Here is a 24,255-nt window from a genome sequence, read left to right as displayed (position 1 = left end):
AAAGGCTGTTTTCTTAGAAATAGTATTTTATTAAAATCTCCAGTTCAGTAGCACTTATACACCAAACTTTACAGTTTTATTCCTATCTATATTCTGACGATTTTAAACATGTTCATATAATCCATTCCCTAATTTATGTAACATTTTATTCTTAAAAATATGGCAAACATGTATTTTTCTGAATTTATTTTCTAAATGTTAAAAGAATTTCTGACTTTAATATTTCAACCAAATTAAATACAAATTTTGAAACTGTCTTATTCAATGTTGAGATTTCTGTTCTGGGAAGGTATGCAAATTAGTACATAATTAATTAGATACATCCACATTTGCATACTTCTAACATTTTGTAATATAAAACATTGTCTTACTGTAGTGTGATTTCATATAGCTTGTCTCCCAGTTGACAGCACTAATTACCAATACTAGAAATTATTTGATTGACAATCAGTTAGGAGACCATGAGTTGGTGTCTCATATGTTCACCCGTTTTAGTGCACTTCCATCGTAGAGACCAGCGAGGATCCGTGGTCGAGGTTCGAGCATTGGTCTGGCCGGTTTCTCCAGCTGATTTGAGAAACCGGTTGGCCGAGACATCTGTCTTCCATCTCCACTAGAACCCTAGTATAGACAAACATATGCAACGGCTCACACACGATGCTCGTCTCCTGCTGTTTATGGCTGAAACAGACAGAAAGACTGCAGATATATTTACAGTGTGTGGAGAGGAATGAAGTTTCGTGTCCCTTCAGTTTTACTGTGGACCATTTATCTGAAGAAGACTGGACTTTTCAAGACAGCTGAAGAGCACAAGTGATAAACGTAATTTATTAGACATACTCAAAGTCTTTCATCTTCAGTTGTTTTAGTCAGATGTACACAGATAATTTTAGGTCATCTTTCTGCCTTAATATATATTTTACCTTTACACAAATAAGGCTCTGTGAAGTAAGTAAGGGCCATTAAACCAGATCCTCTGTCCTTCTCAGTCATAGCCCAAAAACCCTCCAGCAATTCAATTTGTAGTGTTTTCGTTATATATTATCCAGTAACCTACATGGCTCTATGTTTTAAGCGAGTCTTTGCAAGAACCATCATACAACACCAAAGATCTTAAGAAAATAAATATGTTTTTAAGAAAATATCTAAAAACTTCTTAAGGATTTTCAAAGAATTGCACTTAGTCAAGTCTAAGACTTAAGTAAGTAAAATTCTTACAAATTCATAAGAAATTTTGCAACATTAAACCAGTGGTTCTTAACCAGGGACCCGGGGTCCACTAGGGGGCCCCAGCAAACTTCCAAAGGGGCCAAAGATTATTTACAAATATTTAAAGACAAAACAACTATACAACAAGATATGTCTATTATTCACTCCCTCAGCAACTGTTTTCTTTTTTCTTTGGAGGCCCTGGATTCCCATGGTCTTGAACTTGGCCACATTTTGTGTGATTTATAGTCCAGGAAATGTCATGTAAATACACTCTTATAACTCCATGGGCATTTTTTATAACGAATATGCATTTCATTATGCAACACTCTTAAATATTTTATCGGGATAAAAACATTTATTTATTTATTTTATCGGCTTATCCAGTAAATCATAAACAACTGGAAAAGTCACGAAGGCTTTAAATATTGTAGGCCTAGTGGATAATATGGAGCCTTATTTGGAGTCAAAAAGACTCCAACCACCGGTTAAAATGGGATTTAACCCTTGCTGGTTCTCCAGCATGAAAGGGACCATCCTGGGCTTTTCTGTAATATCAAAAGTTGGGAGAGTGAGACCAATGTAATTTATGATGTCACAATTACAATTTGAAGTAATATACAAAATAAAATATTTATGTATTAACGATATTTTCCGAATATTATTAATATAGTAGGATATCTTGTATGAGGAAAAGGGTTAAGGAAATCATGAGGAGTTGCGGTAATGTAGCCTACCTCGAGAAACTCTTGAGGCTCAACCCCTCAGCGTCTCATACACACACACACACAAACACTAGTCCTGCAACATTAGTGAGTGACTGACTGCATGCGAGTGTGTGGGACAGACTCTATACCCTCCCACGGCCACTCTGCGCCAACAATAAGGAGTTTATTCAACGTCCCGCTGCTGATTTAAATTTGTTTGTCACTAACTTCGTATCTACTCACGTCTTAGGAATGCCATGGCTACTCAGAATAACCAGGATTACTTCAGGTCGGTCAGCAGCGAGTCCACTACATACATGATGGTTCCGGCGAACAGCCGTAGTCGAGACTCGCCGTCAAAGTTATGGATCGCAATGGTCGTGATCGTGGTGGTCGTGCTGCAAATAGCCTCGACCACCGGACTCTTTGTCTACTTAAACATGTCTTTATCGCAGGTAAGCGTTTTTTAAGTGGCACTGATTATTTTCTTGTCGATATCAGACGAACAGGCCGTGTCTTAAAACTTTGTGAGGTTTTTTTGGGGCATCACAGGCGCGTTAGGGGCGAAACATAGTGCACTGACTAGACAGCATGTTTACTCGTTACTGTGCCCATGACTCCCCAAAATGCTGTCAAGGTAGGCAGCTCACTAAGTTTTGAGACCCGGTCAGACCAAATCTGCAACAGAGGAGAACTTTTACTAAGTTACAAATCGGAGATGTATCAGTTTATATTCCAAGATACAAAGAATGCTACTATAAAAGGCATTTACATAGTCAAAGAAGCAAAGCACTGAATTGTGATGGGAAAATGGTTAATTTCATGTAGGCTAATTTAATTTAATCATTTGCGGTTTTTTGAGGACGTTAAAGGCTTTGAATTCACCACAATGATTCAGATCAAACTGATTTCAGACGAATCAAATCACGTTTAATGTGTGCTCTTGGGTAATAAAAAAAAAAAAAACATACAATTATTATTAAGCATTGTCATCATAAAAAATACAAATATCTTTTTTTTAAAAATCTAAAATAAAAATGACATGAATAGTATGACATGTCAGATTATTACCAGTGTTAAAAATGCAAACCTGCACATGAACAACAAAAACATGATTACCTAATCAAAATACTGAGACAAGGAAGTTGTGTAGCCTACTTGTTTTGCAACATTGTATTGTGTTGGAAACACTTCAAAAGTTCCTATGCATGCTTTACTGCCTAGATGTCAGCATAATAAATAGACATAGTGTTAATAAAATACACACAACAGCATAGAATACAACTTAAACATTCTATGGGTTGCACTTTATTTTACCATCATGTTTCTTATGTACTGTGTACTTATTGAACTGACACTAACTGGGTAATAACTAGGTATTAACCCTGAACCTTAACTTTAACCCATGTTGTTACCTTACATTACCCAGTATTTTCGTGGGTAAGTACACTGTAAGTACACTGAAAGTGCACGCACTGTCAATTAAAGTCCAACCATTCATGAATCAGAATCACATTGTTGAGATTATTGAGATGATCATTTTGTCAGTATATTTTTGGCAGATAATCACTCTGCCTTTTTGTGATGCGTTTAGTCATACTCTGACCCAAAACCCAGGTTGAGGTAGAATTCTGTAAGCCCTGTAGAATATTAATAAACTCTGAACCCATAATAATAGGGTTATTTCAAAGTCAAATATGACATAAAAAGTCTGAAGTTACCTAGGCTGTAATACTCTCAATATAAAACTGCACTTCGATCAGCAAAACCGGTAAAACGATAGCGCTCGGTGAGATAAGACTGATTGTTTCAAATAAACGCTCTACCTCTACGGGGAAAAAGAAAGTGAGGTTAATTCACGGTCACACTACGAGACGGTAAACACAACAGAGAGGCTAGAAGCAGAAGCTCCCACGCAAGTCATCACCGTTGAAATTACACAGAGTTCCGGGTGACCTATTTATAAGTAACCACGATTGACAAAATCAGCTTAGATTAGGTGTGGGACTGAGCCGGAAGGTAGTGCTGTGGCATGGTACTGTCTGGTGCCTGCAGTTCATTCCAGCCTCAATATCCTTCTCCCTCAACCGACACGATACATGCAGTTCTAGACTGGCCCCTCAGCAACATTAACAGAAATTCATTGTAAAGCAATACCCTGCAAGCAAATGTTTGTCTCCTCTCAGGCTCCCCATGGTAAATCTCCTGTGACATTTTCCATTGCCAAGATCCACAACTTTTCACTCTCTCACCCTCTTGTTTTCCCCTCTCCTTCACATTTAGTCTTTATTCTGATTCAATTTTCCTCTGTCTTTCCCTCTCATTCTCACTGTAATATCATGCTTTTTATGTAGAACATATAATTACGTCTAATTGTGGCTGCTTTTCTCTGATAATTCTTTGTGGATTCAAGTTACGTTATGTTTGCCAGGCCCAAAGAAGGCATGGATAGTTTCCAGCGTTACACACTCTAGTTCAGCCTTAAATACAAAACTGACACAAGGACAAAGCTCTGTATAAATGTTACCGATATAAAGCAACTTTGAGCTATAAATTTGATAAATGTATACATTTCGTCCTGCATCTAAATCCATTAGGTAGCACAGAATAGCTTTTTATTTTTCATCGTTGCTAAGTAAATTAAACTAGGCCAAGCAATGATTCACTTCTCGGTATAAATCTTGCGTAACGCACAAGTCGCGGGCTTTTCTAATAAATCTGAGAAGGGTTTGAAATATCTCCCGGTCTATTTCAAGGGCCCCGAGTTATGATGAAGTTTCAGTCGTACATGGACAAAAAGCCTTAGGAAAATATTTTCAAGGATTAAACATCAACGTGGTGTTAGTGAAGGATTAACGATTTTTTTACACCCCAGATTGACGGTCATCAATTCAACACAATGACAAGCTGAAAAGGAAAGAAAAAAGAATTGAGCTATTGAGTGAGAATGTGCTGAAAATAAATGCACTCGCTTTCTCTCTCTCTGTCTCACACACACACACACACACACAGCTGTTGCCTAATGAACATTCTTTTACACTAACATAAATATCCTGTGCTCATCTTGGTGCACTGGCCAGATGGGATGCTCACAGTGTTGTCCTAAAAGACGAGTAAACACCCCCATTTTACCCCATTATCAGAGCCTGCAAGGACAAACAAAGCCCCGGTTTACACCAACAGGACGGCTAATAAACAATGCTACTCCCTCATTTAGCGCAGTAATGAAAACTTTGCGGACTGAATGTTCCAAAGACATTTAGGGGCATTTTATCTGTCTTTATTTGACAATAATCAAATTTAACAGTCTTTTCTGGTGTGATTAGCCCCAAAAGGAAGCTGAAACGTATTCAGTCAAGTAACTTGAGTTAAACTAAGTTCATAATTACTCCAATCTGTTCCTGTCATGTTTAATTTCTGTATTAATTATATGCAGAGAAAAAAAAACAAATCCTGCTTCCCAGAAGTGCTTAGATATTCTAGACTAAACGACTGCTAGGGCCCCATTTGGTTCGGGAAAAGAAACCGGGGTCCACTGACAGGCATGTAGTTAGTATTCTAGAAGTGTAACATTCAGTCAGACAGAGCAGAACGGGACGGCGATGGCCCGAGATTTCATAGAACACCCAGAGGGCTTTAAAAACGCATCACAATGGACTCTTAATAAGGCCTGTCTTCATTGGCCGTTTGCCAAAGATTTATGAGCCAATGAGAGGAGCCAAGACAAAGGTGATTATGAGAAAAAAAGGATAGTTGCCCTTGGCAACTGGGGCTTTTGCCACACACAATGGCACGGGTCATTGTAAAGTCGAATGTTTGTATGTACAGGTGTGTACTAAAGGGCCAGTGGCATGCTGAGAATGCCCTCTATCACTAACTTTAACTCGTTGTTTGTGTCACATGCGCTAATTTTAGAGAAACTCGTCATTGAGTGGAAAGCACCTACTGAACTTGTTTGCATACTTTTCATTGTTTAAGTCTAAATAAAACTCAAACTTTGCTCAAAATTGGGGTTCCCTTCTTCCCTTCTTCAAATCTTACATGATTTGTTGCTTTTAGAGACTAGTCGACCCAAGGCCACAGCATTGCTTTCTATTGCCTAGACAGGTTTTGACTTCTGTGTGGTCTTCTAGAGAAAGAGAACAATCTCTTCGGAGTTCGTTTTTGCCAAATGCACAAATTGAATATTTGGCTGAAGTTTCCTTTGAAGACCTGCTTAGACAAACCTGTTGTCCTCTGGGAATTCATCCAAAGTTGCAGAGCTTCAGCCCTCGCAGATCATTTAGATCACTACCAACTTTCTGGCTGCTTTCCTTTCTTTGAGACCGCAGGGGGGAACTAAAAAAAACATACACATGGATCAGGGATAGACGAAAAAGAGAGAAGCGAGAGGAAGGGTTAGACGTTATAGTGAGATGCAGAGACAGAGAGCCCCTGGCATGGATTTAAGTTACACGCCTGGTTTCTTTATTTAATCCTTTCCCAAAAAAGCAATGGATGTGGAGTGAAGCAGAAAGTTCAGTGGTGGCTTCTTTTCCCCAGCTACAGAAACCAGGGCTAACACTGAAGCATTGTTCCCCACTTCCTGCTGCCCTCACTGGGATCAGAAACCCTCCTGAGCGCCACTAGTCTCACCACCAATGACTCAATACCAACTTCTATGTTGATTTTACCGCGTATTGAGCTACACGGCCCATATGTGAACGATTACGTATAGCAATACTGTTGGAGTTTACATGTATCAGGGTGTAGCAGCATTGACCCAGAGTTGCTTAATCTATTTGGTGTAACTCACAATGACAAATGATCAGTTGCTGGCTCACACTTATCCACACCCTGGACAGTACTTCAGATTCCAGGTCATGTGTGACTGACCCATTTCTATGAGAGAAATAGCAGGAAGAATGCACTTACAAGACAAGAAGTTGTTTACAGTTATGAAGGTTTTGAACATGTACACGCAAGCACATGTTATGACACATCAGATAAACCGGGTTTCGTGATCAAACCGTGACCTGTTAGAGGGTGTTTCTGTTTTCCAGGTATCAGATAGCAACAGCTCAAGTGGTAAATATAGCTTATTGGAGCAACCCCTAATTAGAACACTTTTACAGTAAGGCTCAATATTTGTTAATGTACTGATTATCATGAACTACAGTTGAACAGTATTTTTACAGTATTTATTAATTTTAACATATATTCAGGGCTCACTAATTAGATTTTTTTTTTCTGCTGGTCTCACCACACGATTCAAAAGTTTGAGGTTAGAGAGATGTTTAAAAAAGAAAGAAAGAAAAGAAATGGATGATTTTATATATCAAGACTGATGTATTAAATAGATTTATTTATTTTTAACTAACAGTAAAGACTTTTTAGAATGTTTAAATGCTGTTCTTTTGGACTTTCTATTCATCAAAGGTTCCTAAAAAAAAATTAGGGGGATGGGTTCTAGCAGACCAATCACAGCGCTTGCGGCCCGTGTAGAATTGACGCGTTGTTACAGTTTTGGAGAGGTGCACGTCAGGGTACGCCTAGACACGTGAGTTCGACACAGAAGTATATTTTGGGCTTAAGCATCAAAGCCTGAGCATCAAATCAGCAAATGATTTCTGAAGGATCATGAAGACTGGAGTAATAGCTGCTGAAAAGGAGTAAATAACATTTTAAAGTATTAAAATATTAATACATTTATGATTGAATAAATGTTGCCTTGGTAAGACTTCTTTCAAAAATATTGAAAGATCTTACCGACCCCAAATTTTTGAGTTAAGTGGTTTAGTAACATTTGGCTCACTAAACATTTTTTTTTCTGTACAAAAACGCAAATATGCAACATGAATCCAACACAGTGCAAAACATTACTGATTATTTTGTAGTTTTTAACTCATTCTGATTCTTTCAAAACCTCATCTACTGTACGTTAGCCAGATAAAATTATCTTGGTCACAAATCAGAAGAATTATCAAAAGCCATGTTGAATACATAACAGAAAACCAAATGTTTAAGTTCGCAAAAACAGATGCACAAGATAAACAAAAGTAAAACTCAGTTGCACCGCAGCACTGGCCCAAATCTATTTCCCTTGCATCTTTATTGTTGACCCCTGATATATAGTCAGTAATGTTTACAAATTGAACCGTATAGTAAAGTGCAAGTGCAACCAAACTAGACTTTTTTCTTAATGTACTTTTCTGCTTGCGCTGAAGTCATTTTAATGTGCTGATCCAGGACCAGCCCAAGCTTACCCATGAGACAAAACCGCAAACGGTTTGTCGATCAACACATATGTACAAGTCTGGCCTCAGTCCTGTAAGTGCTTCCAGGACTAGCCTCGTTTGTGCAGTTACACAAGAAATAGCAAAACTGATCTCAGATCAGTCTTGAGCTCTTCCTGTGAGCACAGCCCTGCTCAACATGGGGGACCATCATTACCTGCCTGACTCCCTTTGAAAACCATAAAGCGGCGAGAGTTAACGAAACACACCTTCTGCTGCCACGCTCCGCCGGCGACTGGAGAGTCATTAGGAGCTTTGGCGGACCGTGACTCAAGGCTTCGAAATTGCACACAGAGATCCTTAACTGGCAACATATATTTCTTGGAGCGGCTCCGAGTTTCTGAACAGGGACAGAAAGAGAGAGAAAGAGACTGAAAATAAGAGCAAGGGTTTCGGTGCAAGGTCATTTAAAGTACCTCATTATGTAGGACATACCTCTCCAGCTGGCTCAAGGTCTTTAAGCTGAACTTGTTGCCCATTGGCTTTCCATAGCAAGCCCCGTTGCAGATGTCCTCATCTACTTTCCAGGAAAGGGTCAAGAGGGATACTTGCCCTTGTTTTGATCTTCAGCCTACGCTTCGGCCTTGAGCAGATTGTTTCCTCATTGAGCATGCCTTCAGCCCCCTGTTTCCCATTTTGCTTCCTAAACCAAAGTGCTGTTCTCATCATTTCTTGGGATGACGTGGCATTCAAACCACATTTTATTTTACAGATTAAGGGGTTGTGATTTTAACTTGTGTTCTAATTTTCATCTTTTTGGCAGGTTAAGAGTCAGGGGGTTACAGAAGAGCTGCGGTGCCTTGGCTTGCTTAACGCCCTGGATAAAGACCGGGACATTCCCGAAGACCTGGCCCAACTGTTTGGAGAGCCTTGCATCAAATTAGCTGAGGGTATCAAGGCCTATATTTCCAAGGTGAGTTCAAGTCTCTTGTTTGATTTTACTTGTTGCACAACATTCTGCATTCATTTGTCAGGATATCTGTCAAGGCAAGCCATGTCTTAATAACAGCTATTAAAAACATCATCTGCCTTTTCAATGCATGGGCACAATTGTAGACAACAGTTGCAAGTCAAGTTCCTCACAGCGTGAAGCAACTTGCCAGTACCATAAATGTGTCCTGGCAAGTGATTACAATCTCCTAAGGGAAGAAAAGTGGATGGTTGAGTCATGGGAGAGTTTTTCAGGCATTTATGCTTGTATATGCAGCATTGTAGAGGGTGACTCACCCCCTTGTCCTGATCATGAACCAGTCTAGCAGTCAGAGCTGAGATTTGTAGGAAATGTCTTGGTTTTCCCCTGGCGTGGCTGGTTATCCCTTCAGCGTCCAGCTTTTTCCCCTCACAGCCTTCCAGTGGTTTTTACATTAATAAAACTGACATGTTTGATAGCCTGGGGCTTGATTTCAGAAAACGTCTCGCTCTAAAGGTGTGATTTAAATTGCAAAGCATCAAGTAAAGTAAAACACTTATTTACATTAAACACACTACCATTCAAAAGTTTGAGGTCTGCATTTATTTGATCAGAAATACAGTAAAAAGTATGACAATTTAAAATAATAAAATAATTAATTTTAAATAATGTAATTTATTCCTGTGATGGTTAAGCTGAATTTTAGCATCATTACTTCAGTCTTCAGTGTCACATGACCCTTAAGAAATGTTTCTAATATGCTGATTTGGTGCTCAAGAAATATTTCTTATTATGATCAATGTTGGAAACAGTTGTGCTGCTTAATATTTTTGTGGAAACCATGTTACCATGTTTTTGTGTTCTTTGATGAATACAGAGTTAAAAAAGAACAGCATTTATTTGAAAAGAAATATTTTTATAAATGTAAAATTCTTTACTGTCACTTTTGATAAATGTATTCATTTAAATGATCAAATATTAATTTCTTTAATAAAAACAATCTTACTGACCCTAATCCTTTGAACGCTAGTATTATATGTTAAGGTAGCAATATTAAAATGTCATACTATTTTGTCAAAATAAATGACAATTTAAACATGCACAATTATGTTGTGAGCATTATCCACCAATACAATGTAATAATTTAAAACTTTTATTTTAAATAAATTGTGCATCCTACTTGATTTTATCCATCAGAGACTATTTGATTATTTGGCTATTGGTGAACATTATTCAATAGCCCACATAGAATAAGTGAGATCAGCAGAAAAGTTGTTGCAGAAGAGAAAGAAATTCTTTCTTTGGAATAACCCACACCAATGAGTCATTAACAGTTAAACCAGGAAACGTTTGTTTAGAAAGAAAACAGGGTTCATTTTCACTCCACTTTAGGCATTTGCATTATGGTGTCGGAACTTCTAAATGCCATGTTTTTTTATATATTAATTTTCCGTGCCACCCATTTGTTTACCCAAGTCTCTCAGCTCCGGGAATATGTTATCAGATTTTATGGTGCATGTCTACCCTGTCCTACCCCTGCCGCTATGCGCAACAGCCCGTGCGTACCGTCAAATCTTTCACTACTAATTGAGTGAGGCTGCAAACAATTTATTGGCACTCAGAGACAGAGGCATTTGCCTCTTAATTAAAAACACATGCGCCACTTCTGAGAGACGCAATTATGGTGCGCTAAAGAATTCCCTGATCATGCTAAGGGATCGGTCAGTGGAAAAAGTAAACAAATAATGTAGAGTTTTGCCAGAGCATATGGGCTAGATTGTATGCGAGTCCCACAATACATAAAGAGAGAAGTCTATGTGCATGTGTCTGCATGCGTGTTCACGCGTCAATGTGAATAAGAGAGTGAGATTCAGATTTAGATGAAGAAAGAAGAAATTCACACAAAGACAAAGAAACAGGCCGAACAAGCACACTCCGAGGCTTCGGGCTCTTTTCCAGCTTCATGTCAGCGCAGAGGTAAAGCACACAGAAAAAGAATGAGAGGATAAGGAGGATCGAGAGAGCGTTCGCAGCGAAGGCAGGGAATGAGTGAGCGAGGAGAGATGAAGGAAATGCATGTTTCTGAAGCGAAGACCTTCAGAATCCAGAGAATGCCAGAACACCTGGTAGTTATTATGGAGGACTCAAAAAAAAAAGCAAATAGAAAAGTCGTACGTCCTCCAGATTCTCGACTTTAGCCGGGCTCAGCACACAAGCGGCGTACAGACGTGAAGGATATGCAAACCACTGACCATTGTTGCTCCTTGACTTTCTATGGCCCTTGTTGAGCTTTGATGCTACCAATAATACAGAAAAACTGCACGGCTAACAAGAGTGGAACCCTGCAAGAGTTCGGTTCATTCACTAAACAGATGGCTGCGTCCGCAGAGAATCACGCAGGCTCACATGCAGAAAGCCTAATGTGAGTCAACAAATCAAAAGACACTACAACATCTCGGCCAGAATGGATACGATCCAGCCCAGAAATGATATCAGCATTCCAAGGAATATTATATCCTCAAACTACACCTGAACAGGAACCCCGCAGCAGCCACTTGAGTCCTCTCAATATCCCTAAATCCCTCCTCAGTTTCCCGCAAAGCTAAATGGGACGTTTTGTCCCCGTTCCCCGCTTGTCTCAGATTCTCCTAATGACTCATTAGATGAGGAAGCATCTCGTCTTCAGGGCTGAGGCAGCGCTGCATCACCACCGGCGTCTCAAACAGATTTACGATGAAAGCAGTGATCATACTCGGGGCATTCCGCCAGCCGCAAAGTTTTCCGCCAGCCTCAGAACAAACACAAAGGCCATCTCTGTCTGCCCTCTAACTTTTATCTTGTGCATGATCATAGCTCAAGGACTGTTTTCGATGATGTGGTCGGTTTTACTACATGCGTTTTTTCTGGAAGAATGTATTGTTTGTTTCGTAAAACTACGGGAAACTACTAGCTTGTGGACACGGAGTGGGTTTGGTACCAAGTGAACACGAGATTTGCTAGGGTGGAAAGAAAGGAAAAGAGAAAGAAGTTAATAAAGCAATAAAGGCCGGTCCAGTTGGTGTTCTCATGTTGCTCTGCGTGGAGTACACGATGGCTCGCCTCCTGCCAAATATGTGCTGAGCTCTCAAAGCTGGTATTACTTAGAGTCGAATTTCAACGAGTGCTGCACAGCGACCTTCCATCTAAAAGAGAGAGAGAGAAAAAGAAAGCGAGATTAAGTTGGGTTTAAAGCCTCGGAAGTCTTCAAGCCCATTCTCCACACCAAAAGAGAGACTGAAGACGGCCTGTCACATCTTTAACACCTCATTAAGTGTCACTGTGGCAGAGATCCCTAACGAGAGAGAGAGAGAGCCAGGAAGACACAGGCACAAACAGGACTAACCCCGACTTTTAAAGCGCAGGGTAGGGTTGCACCAGCTATTTGTAAGACTTAAGACCTAAATGCAGAAATAAAGTTCACACAAATCAAGCTCTCACTGATGTAATCCAGTCTGTCATATTGCTGGCAGACCAATCGCATTACATACTCCCGGTCGGAAGATTTCATAAATATTTAGTTTAAACAAAGGGTTGCATTTGATTTAAGTGCAATAGTCCAATGATCACATTTTGAGTGGTTGTAACATAGTTCTCATTTATGCTAAGCTGTACCTTACGCACAGCTGGAGCAACCCGGCCCCAGGTGAATAGATACAGACTTCTACAGAGGGGGAGAGAAAAAGAAAAAGAGAGAGATTAATTCTCACAGGGCTTAAGGTCAGATCCAGGAGACTGTTGTGCTCTAGTGGAACGGTAGGTCTCTGGTGAAGGGGGCCGGGGGACAGAGGAATGGGGCCGACCTCAGACGGCAGCCAAGAATGGCAGGAAACAACTTGTAAGCATATACACACACCCCATTCATTCAAAGGCCCATAACAGGCGTGCACTGATTTTATCCAGCAGAGAGTGTGTGTACAGTATGTGTTTGTGTCTCAGTACTGTCGGTTATTAGCCTTTTACCTGAGTCACGCTCTGGGATTTATTGTTTGCCATGCTCTACGCCTCAAGGAAAGCAACAGTTATTTATTAATAATCCCCCTGGAGGAAGGGAACGCGTATCTCAACGGCAGAGCAATCTCTGGCACTGGCGGCCACATAAAAATATTGGATTGCCGTCTCCACTAAACTCAGCTGGAGAGAACGCTAATGGCTTTCTTCGCACGCTGTGTGCATGCACTCGCTTCCTGCGCTATGAATGGAGGAAAAATCTTCCTCGGCTGCACGCCTTTTCTGGCACACGGGTTTAGGGGCCAAAGGTCTAATGCTGGGTGTGTTTATTGTTATTGTTGAGGGCTTTGTATGGGTCTCCACCTTCTGAACTCTGTTGTGTTTTCCAGAAAACAGATTGCGTGCACACTTTAACTAGGCCTCACTGATAAATGCTTGTGTGAAGGATTCTTACTGGAATATCTGTCATAAGTGAGAACCATTCCAAAAGGAACAAAATGGGACAATTCCATAAGCTCTTTTGGATAAACCAGGAGTTTTCCATTCTTAATTGAATCTTACAGTCTTATATCATATTGTGTAGAACCTGACTTGACAGCTAAATTGCGCTTGGAGGAAAAGGAGTTTTAAAATCCTGAAAGATTTAGAAAATATATATTTTTGGTGTCACATTTTTGTTTTGTGTTTCCTATATTCTCTGTAGGATCTTTTTGCATTGTCCTAGCAACAGTAACAAACAATAACATATGCCTAGTATCCACCCAGAACAACCTAGTAACCATCTTGCAGCATCCTATCTATCTATCTATCTATCTATCTATCTATCTATCTATCCTTCCATCCATCTATATCCATCCATCCATCCATCCATCTAGCTATCATGTCCTAGCAACCACCCAGAACACCCTAGCAAATGCATAGCAACCACCCAGATCACCCTAGCAACTGCATAGCAACACCTAGTAACCACCCAGACATTTCTAGCATCCATCCGTCTTCAATGTCCCAGCATCCACCCCAAACACCATAGTAATTATCTTGCATTATCCTAGCAACAGTCCAGAACAACATCATAGCAACCCTCTAGCAACCACCCAGAACACCTTACCAATTGCATAGCCTATCCATTTATCTATCTATCCATCTATCTATCTAAAAATAAATTTAAACAAAAGCAGGAAAGAGGATAATAATTATGAAGACAATTGGAATGATTTCTATGAATCCATCTTGTTTTCTTTTTCCTTCTCTCTTTCTCTGATATGCAGCATGTACACAAACATGCTAAAACAGCCTTTATCTGCTGTGAGACGTGGAATTGACTTCAGGACCATTTACTGCACCAGAAATTAAAGTGAAAAAGGGAAAGCTTTGGTCAGAAATCCATCTCTGCTGTGGTCTGGGTGAGATTATGTCACGTTATAAAGCCTACAGGCGCTCGGCTGTCTGATGAATGGAGAGGAGAAAAGAGAGAGAGAGAGAGTGCGCCAAGAACAACAGAGACTCCATCACACACTCACGCTTGAGTTGATGATGCCAGACAGAGAGGGACTGGGGAGGAGAGAGAGAAAGAGAAGGGAGGAGAGGGAATAAATTATTATTCCTTAAGAAAGAAAAAAAAAATCTTGTTTTATCAAACGCAGTCATGTCAAAAAGCTTAGATTAAAGTGTTTGTTTAAAGAGCCATTCATATTTTAGCATAGACAGTAATACACAACAACCAAACACAACACAACGTACTGCGAAACATGGAAAGGCAAAACACTATAAATTTTATAGACTAAAATAGATGGTAAAACTTACATGCCAAACTTTATATTTATCTTAACTCTGGCATTTAACCTTTATCCAAGAAGGATTCAAGAAAGTGGAAAGAAAATGTTGAGTTGGGTTAAAGTTTTGCTTGTTACTTAGTAACTTTTTTAAAATCTGAACAGCTTTATGGATAATATTCACTACTTCCTTGATGACATTTTCTGTTTGTTTTTTTGTTTCTGTTGTTGTGCTGAATGGTATTAATACAGTGATACAAACACTGACTACATTTTTAACAAATCATCAAGGGTTTTCAATTTGCTTAATTTAGTTCAGTTAGATGATGTTTGGAACATGTTACCCCTGAGCTGAGGCTGGCCCGAGGCAGTGGAAATGAGCCAGTAATCAGAGTGTTTTCAGTTCAAGACCTAGTCGGTGGAACTAATGATCTGGATACTGGGGTTTGACTGGTTGACATATGGCCGTCACAGACTACTGAAAAACTGCCCTTTAAACCGGTGACCTTAAAAACTATTCTTAGTCGTCTCATACACCGGCTGACTCTCCAGCTCAACACAAAGTGAACATTTCTGTCCTCAGAAACTGCCGTCTTCAAAGGCTGAAAGATAAATAGAAAATTGTACAGCAGAAATGTTTCTGTTTTGTAACTTGAGGTAAACTTTATCCAAAAAACAAAAAGGAGGAAAGACACGATTATAAACCTGAATCATCCAGTTTCACATTCCTGTTGAATCTAGAATTTGAGAAGTCATCATATGTCGTCTGTACTAATGGTATTTTTTGTTTGTTTCTCTCACAGGTTACAGACAGTATAATCTCCAAACAGGCTTTACATGGTGAGCATATGATCAGTCATCATTTCTTAAAAATTCCCATTAATCACAAAGACAGCGCAATGCACAGTGCTAAAGGCACCAGGAATAATGACACAAACATAGACAATAACAAAACGCAATGCAGTTCAAAGAACAGGTTAAAGTCTCTTGCACAACACCAATTCAGATTTTATAATGTATTTCAATGTGCTGACTGTCTACTGTCTGTCTCTTTCTCAGAAGCAAGAGCCATGCCCCATTCATATAATACATCAGGGTCAAAGTTCATGACCACAGTGACACAGAGACCATCAGCCCACCTGACCCTTAGCAGCCTACCAGGTGAGTTTATATATAAACTAAATAATACATTTAAATATTACATTTAGTCTATAAAACTAATTTAATTTAATTTAACTTAAGCATTTAACCATAAAGCTTTAGGTCAAAAAGTCTATAAGCTTATGGTATCACATTTGATGTTTGTTGTGTTCAGAACAGCTTGAAAGTCTGTTAGTGTGTGTGTGTGTGTGTGATCCTCAGTCGTTTAGTGCATGATTTGCAAAGTTGAAAAATTTATTTAAAAAAAGATCTGTTCAGATGTTAAAAGTCATCTAGTATATTCCAGTCAGTTCTATACATGCTTTAAATGTGCCCTTCATGTACATGACCCATCCATCCATCCTGCTAGGCAGTGGCAGAGCGTCCCTATGTCATATAAAAGCCTGGCAAACAGCTGCAAAGAAGAAACTGATTACAAAACAGCCTGAAATTGTTTAGCTATTTAGAATAATATCACTAAATATCCCAAAATCATGTCTGTTACTTTACAGTTCTGCTACTCGGATCAAAGTCCTATTTACTGCACGCATGCCAGGGAAAAAAAAGAGATTTATTCAGTCACGCATCTCAGAAGGAAATGAAACCGAGTCAAACCAGCTTTGTTTTTAGAGCATGAGTCATGAGTCGGATCATTATTTTTTACACGTGCATGCATTATTCAAAAACCTGTCTGCAAAGTGCTTGATGATGGATCACGTACACGCACTACGAAAATTGCACATGCTGTTATCTTCAAAAAGCCGAAATTGTTAAATCCTTGAGAACATCTGTATTAACCGCCGTAGTGGGCTTTCCTACACATCTGCACTTCCTATGTGTTTTTCTTTATCACTTTTGTCAGAAGAACGGCCGTTTAAAAACGTCTCGAAACAGTAAATCAAAGAGCAGGTCTAGCGTGTTATTGATCTTCTTTGAGGAATGTGGCTCATTGTGTTTGAGGAACACGCCGCCTGCTCCTCTACACCTCCCTTCCTCCCCAGCCTCTTTCTCTCCGTTCTTCGATTTTTCACTCTGTCCGTGACTTCCTCTCCTGTGCAGCCATACCTTCCTGTTCTGATCTCTCCTGTACTCTTAAGACAATCCACCAATCTTTCATTCCTCCCTTTTACCTTCTGAATGATGTGCCTTGCCTTAATCAGCACCTGCTCCTTGTTTTGGAACATTTATTCTTATTTTTACTACTGAATTTTTGGGGGGTGTGGTTTTTTTAATTATTTGCTTTTCCACATGATTTATAGTATATTAATTGTGCATGCTTATTTCCCCTATTTTAACATTGAGATTAACTTTATGTGAGTTTTAAGTGACGCCAAACGTACCATACCATACCATCTTCTTCCGCTTATTCGGGGCCGGGTCGCGGGGGCAGCAGTCTAAGCAGAGATGCCCAGAGATTCCCTCTCGGCTAGACACTTCCTCCAGCTCTTCCGGGGGGACACCGAGGCGTTCCCAGGCCAGCCGGGAGACATAGTCTCTCCTAGGTCTTCCCCGGGGTCTCCTCCCAGTGGGACACGCCCGGAACACCTTCCCGGGAAGGCGTCCAGGAGGCATCCGGTACAGATGCCCGAGCCACCTCAGCTGACCCCTCTCGATGTGGAGGAGCAGCGGCTCTACTCTGAGCTCCTCCCGAGTGACCGAGCTTCTCACCCTATCTCTAAGGGATCGCCCAGCCACCCTGCGGAGAAAGCTAATTTTGGCCGCCTGTATACACTGATTGGCTTCATCACTGTCTCCTCTCCACCAGTAAGCTGGTGTGTGGTGGGCGTTCTGGCGCAATATGGCTGCCGTCGCATCATCCAAGTGGATGCTGCACATCGGTGGTGGTTGAGGAGATTCCCCCCTTCCATATGTAAAGCGCTTTGAGGTCTCAGAAAAAGCGCTATATAAATGTAACGAATTATTATTATTATTATTTGTATCCGGGATCTTGTCCTTTCGGTCATGACCCAGAGCTCATGACCATAGGTGACCATATAGACGCCAAACGTAATCTTTATAAAAAATAATATTTCCTCACCATTGACCGAATTTTCTGTCATTTATGAGACAAAGCTTCCTCGCAAATTGACAGAATTTGCCGTAGTTTGTAAGAAAAGCGATAAAAGCATTGCTTTTGCACATTGCAGTCTTTGTCAAAAACATGATTTTCTTAGCTTTTTGTTCAAAATGTTGCTTTTTTATTAAACTTAACCACATTCAAGTGTTAATAAAATAAGAAAGCATAAAGCTAGAATAAAATGTTTTCGTTTAGTTTTTTTAAAGCAGAGGCTCTGTTCTTTTTTATATATTGCATGTTCAGATATTCATTCAACAAAATATTCTGGGGGCCATGAAATTTGTTGTGAAAATGATCAAAAATCTTTTTTCTTTTTTTTTTTAAAGGAAAGTGTTAAATGTAATCTTTAGTGAGTCTCATAACGAATATCCATTTTTCATACTGTACATTTATAATGTAATGCCGGAAACGTAATGATTTATTTTTAATTTATTTAACCAAAACTAAATTAATTAAATTAACTAAACTAAATTTTAATATCAAGAATTTATCAGTTATCAGCCATAACAAGAAAATAATAAGCAGCTTTATTTAATATCCATGCTTCCCCACATAACACACATTCATGGTTTTTCATTTCATTTATTTGTATAGCTCTTTTCACAATACATATAATTTCAAAGCAGCTTTACAGAAAATGCATGTGCCTACATTACAATTTTGAGTGATCTGCTATCAGAGGAGACTGTGTCCAAGTTATGGATTTCAGAAATGCACATATACAAATCACACAGTTAGCTAACAATGTATTAATTAAAACAATGCATTAATTTAAGGAGCAGAAGCAATGAGCTCATTGAAGTAATGAATACATTTTCATTTCAATACATTTCATTCAATACAGTACATGTTATTCCAGAATGAAAAGGTTGGCCTTTAATGTTGGCTAACTATTAAATAATAAAGGTTATGTCAATAGTAGCAAGTAATGTCATTTTAGTTTGTAATGCTCACATTTCACAATCCAATCACTTCCCGACAGATGAAAGATCTGCAAAGCATTTTTGTTTCGTTCAGTGTTATTTAGTATTATTTAGTATTATCTCTATACCATTAGATATTTATTTTTTTGCGAATAGCTGCTGATTTTATTGCTAAACCAATTGCAATTATTTTTAATCAAACCCTAGTCAACAATGAGATACCAATAATTTGGAAATCGGCCTATGTTTGGATAATTATAGACCGATTTCCAAATTACCGATTTTAGCTAAAGTTTTAGAAACGTTGGTTGCTGATCAGTTAAAGGACTATTTGGTTTCCAATCATGGAAGGCAGGACAGTACTACTACTGCTGCAATGAAGGTCATTAATGACATTATTGAGGCAATGGACTGCAAGAACACCTGTGTAGCTCTTTTTATAGATTTAGCCAAAACATTTGATACAGTGGACCATTGCATTTTGCTGGAAAAGCTACATAATATTGTTTTTTCTGACCATACTGTTGATTGGTTTACTAACTACTTGGCAGATAGAACTCAGTGTGTTTATTTTGACAATTCCAAATCAGCAACTCTGAGTGTATCTTGTGGTGTACCGCAAGGATCAGTCTTGGGTCCGATTTTATTTACTATCTATATTAATAACTTGGATGGATGACATTTCTCAGGCTCATTTCCATTTTTATGCTGACGATACCGTTATTTATTGTAAGGCTGCGACTTTACACCAAGCTTTTTCTTATTTACAATCTGCTTTTAACCTTGTTCAGATACAACTGAACATACAACTGTTTTGAATGTTGAGAAAACTAAGATATGCTTTATTCAAAATCTAAGAAGTCTTTGGACGGTCTTCCAAGTATTTTTACTATACATGGTGAGCAGATCGAACAAGTCAAATTGTACAAATTTTTGGGTATATTAATCGACGATCAGCTCTCTTTTAAGTTGCACATTGATAAACTGGTACAAAAGCTCAAATTAAAAATAGGATTTTATTTTAGAAACAAAGCCTGTTTTTCTTGGAAAACCAGGAGATACATCATTGTACCTTGTACAAAATGACAAACTGGCCCTCATTGTCAGTGAGGAGGCATATACATTACGTAATATCAGTTCTTATAATTTACGCTCCGGTAACTTGTACTTGTTATCTGTACCTATGGTTCGTACAGAGCCAGGTAAGAAGGCTTTTAGTTATGCAGCCCCAGCCACCTGGAACACATTACAGACTGATTTGCAATTGCGAACTCTGATTTCTTTTGATGAATTTAAACAACGCATGAAAGTTTTGGAAATAGATGCCATAAATTGTTGTCACTGTTTTTAAAGTAACTAAATCGTTTAAACCTATGGTAGGTATAAATTGTACTTTTAAGTTGTCTGATGTTGTTTGTTTATGTATCTTGAGGATCTTGTTTAAATGTTCCTTGTTGTTGTGCGTATGCTTGGTGATCGTATTTGTAACTATGCACTGTTAATATGCTGCCATTTTGGCCAGGTCTCTCTTGAAAAAGAGGTTTTAAATCTCAATGAGATCATCTGGTTAAATAAAGGTTAAAACAAAAATTATAGTATTTATATTTTGAATTAGCTTTAAGTTTTCATTTAAATTTTAGTTCAAGTTTTAGTAATTGTGTTTGTTTGTGTATGTGCTTGTTATGTACTGAACATCAAAAAGTTTCACACAAAAATAGATCAGTTTGCGAATGCCGTTTCATGCTAACCAACATGAGTCAAACTCCTGCAGAGTGTAGCACCAAAAGTTGGTTTCTAATGATCCTGAAGACCTTGATTAGCTAGTTCTTGCATGTTTAATTATGGCTGGAGCTAAAGCTCGACAGTTTGACTCCCCTGTGCTAACCGAAAGTCCGTCTCCTGCCTTTTCCTTCAGGTGGCGCTCAGTACTCCACCCCTCAAGCAGACCTGCACCAGTCCTGCCGCCATCCTGTACGTTCCTGGGCCAACCAGAGCTTCGGCGCTCATCTACACAACATGTCACTGGCCAACGGGCGCCTTCGCGTACCCCAGGACGGCCGCTACTACCTGTACTCCCAGGTGTACTTCCGCTACCCCTCTCCCAGCGAGGGGGATCAAAACAGCGTGAGCCACCAGCTGGTCCAGTGCATCTATAAGAAAACCTCCTACCTGAGGCCGATTCAGCTTCTGAAGGGAGTGGGGACCAAATGTTGGGCTCCAGACGCCGAATACGCCCTTCACTCAGTGTACCAGGGCGGCCTGTTTGAGCTGCGAGCGGGCGACGAGGTCTTCGTGTCCGTCTCGTCTCCTACGATGGTGTACGGCGAGGACTCTTCTAGCTATTTCGGAGCTTTCCGTCTGGATCTGTAAGAGCACGTCGGAGGAACTGGATCGGGACTACATTACCCACTAGGTGGAGCGTTTTGGAGCTGCGACCCAAAGAGAAAAGACTCATTTTAATCGTTCAAATTTCCTTTCTTTAAGACTTTGAATATGTGAAGGATGCATGAATGAGAGACATTTCGGACAAGGTTATTTCTTTTATAGACAGAGGAATGTATGTATATTTCTACAAATCACATCAAAGATGTGAGTCTTTGAAACGGTAGCAAAACAATGAACAGGAGAGAGACAAAAGCTCACACAAAGTGAATCTGTGCCAATGGTGTGTATAGGGTTTGACGTGTGAACTCCACTCGCTCTCTTCCGCTGGAGGGGAATATTTTTGTGTACAGCGGATCTAAAACATTTTTAAGAACAGAGATATGAGAAGAGAATGATGACAGCGGGAATGTGGAGGAAAGAAAGATGAGAAGGGGAAGTATGTAGCTCTACCAGCCTCAAAGGAGCATCCTGGCAGGTTGCAGTAGTGCGGAATTCTCCCCGTCCTGTCGGACCAGCGGAGCAGCATGCCCGGACAAGAAAAGGACCTAAAAAAGTTCACACGCACGCATAAACACAGAGGAATTCAGCTTGTTGTAAAGACTGCATTTGAAAACACTCATACTCCTCTGAGTATTTATGGCTTCCAAACACGCAAAACACAGCGATAAGACGAAAACACATTCGTTCAGTCTCCGACACAAATCACTTTTACAGGTCTCCCTCTGCTGTCTGGTCCGGGGTGCAGGAGGAAGTACTGTCAGGGAGAGACACGTGCTCCCCAGCTCACGTGGTCCCGGCCACACGAAAGGTTAAATAAACACTACGAGACACGGTTTGTTGAAATGTCGCTCCCATATAATGTTTTGTTTTTTTCTAGTGCTGCACACACATAAAAAAAACACACCCTAAGTGCCCTGAAAAACACTTTTCTGATAAGTGGCGCTTCATACTTGTACATCCATCTCTTTCTTTATGTGGTTGGTTGGTTCAACCTGTGTACATATTGTATTTAATTCAGAATCATGAGGTTTGGAATTGAATGTACGAGCGCTGTGATGTCGCATGAAAATCCCACAAAATGAGCCTCCCGCGGAAAACGTAAAAGCCGTGGCGCTCTCAAAATGAATCGGCGCTGTGAATCTTGATACGAGCCTGTTTTTTCAAAGGAGGAGTGGGTGGGGGTAATTACTTTCCACTGTAAATGATCAAGTGCTGTCACAATGGTGTTTCTGAGAGCAAGCACAAACACTCGCTTGGGTTTCATTGTAAACCACAAATGTGTTTTCTTCTCTCTGGACTCTGCCCCAGTTTTTACTGATAAAGTGAGTGAGGAAAAGGGCCCCTGCCAAGACAGTGCCTTAAATCATATTATACAGCGAGAGCGATCGAGGCAAGACTCTTTGTGGCATTTAGCATAATACTAGTTATACGACACATTACAAAACTTTACTGACTCTTATCAGCAATTTGTCTGGATTAAGAAACTCGGACGTTGATTTAATCCAGAGGTGGAGAACAAGTTATTCTTCGTAAAAGTAATGCTTTTGGCGCTAGTGCATTTCTATTGACTGGTATAATGTGCCGCAATGCCAAAATGTCCCCACACAGGGTGCCTTTTTAGGTCTAGAGAATGTGACGTCAGATACCACTAGGTTTTGTATGCGTAAAAGTGCCTTTAGGTTGTCGTTATGCACTGATCTGAGAACACTTTCAATTTAAACACTAACTTCTATCATGTGAAGGGAGGTTCAAAGCGTTTTAGATCAGTGTTGAAGTCATATATGACCTCATCAATGCTTAGAACCCATCATTAACCACATCATTTCGCAGCACAGTGAGACTTAATGAAAAACTGTCATCATTTACTCTCATGTCCTTCCAAACCAGTATGACGAAGATGATCTGTTTTTTTGTGTGTGTGTTTTTTATGTTTGTTTGTTTTTTGTACAATGAAAGTTAGTAGGATAACGAACAAATCCGACTGCCTTGACTTTCATTGTTTCGAAAAAAAGCATTCTTTAAAATGTCTTTTGTGTTCTGCAGAAGAAAGAAAGTCATACAGGTTTGGAACAAATTGAAGGGAGAGTAACTGAAATAATTTTCATTTTTGGGTGAACTTTCCCCAGTGGAGTATGGATAATCCCACTAATTCGCACTAACTGAGCTTATTATCCCAGTCAGCCTGCTCCGGCCCGTCCAGGGTCTTTTGTGAGTGTGCACATGTGTAAACAAGTTGAAATATGTACCTATCTGTACAACATGGAGGTCGTAGTGGGGTGAGGGGCGGCCAGGAAAAAGAAATATGGCTGAATTCCATCGGATCTAGACGGATTACTGCAGGACTTGCCCTCTGAACCACAAAGAACCACAATGTGAACACAGAAGACAAATATATGTTAGGTGCGTATATACGTGAGTGTGTTTTTTAATGAATTGCTTGACTGGTCTCTAAAACAGTGGATATGATGGTTTGCATACTATAAATCTCACGGAGTTCTGCGAAGACTTTATGGGACTGCTGTGAAAAACTTAAGCGGGGCAGAGCACCGTGAAATCCAGTGAGCAACACGAACTGTCAATTAAAAACAAAAAGACTATTGTGTTTCCTTTTCCAGCGAGAGTTTTTTTCTTTTCTTTTTTTTTCTTGGGATTGTTAAATTCTCTGATCACCGATCTGTGGGACTGTTTTCCATTTAAAGAAAGACGTTATGCACTGTTTACCAATGTTGCGTCTCCATCTTGGTAAGAATGTACTGATATCTCTCACGCTCTCCATCTTTATTGTATAATTTTACAATGTCTGATCTGTGTCGTAAAAACAGAAGTTCAAGGTGTCATTTTCAACAATTAAAGTGCCTTTTTGAATCATG

At 39.6% G+C, this 24,255-nt stretch overlaps 1 protein-coding gene across 1 annotated transcript; it reads left to right on the top strand.

The window, feature by feature from the left end:
* Positions 1 to 1,995: 1,995 nt before the first annotated feature.
* tnfsf10l (TNF superfamily member 10, like) lies at positions 1,996 to 24,255 on the top strand. Its single transcript, XM_084405337.1, has 5 exons — positions 1,996 to 2,371; positions 8,955 to 9,104; positions 15,664 to 15,700; positions 15,920 to 16,021; positions 20,916 to 24,255. Exons 1-5 carry the CDS (start codon positions 2,174 to 2,176, stop codon positions 21,368 to 21,370), a joined length of 942 nt encoding a protein of 313 aa, XP_084261463.1. The 5' UTR covers positions 1,996 to 2,173; the 3' UTR covers positions 21,371 to 24,255.

Source organism: Rutilus rutilus (assembly GCF_951802725.1).
Source record: "Rutilus rutilus genome assembly, chromosome: 3".
NCBI classification, from domain to species: domain Eukaryota; kingdom Metazoa; phylum Chordata; class Actinopteri; order Cypriniformes; family Leuciscidae; genus Rutilus; species Rutilus rutilus.
This window is presented reverse-complemented; position numbering and strand designations above follow the sequence as displayed.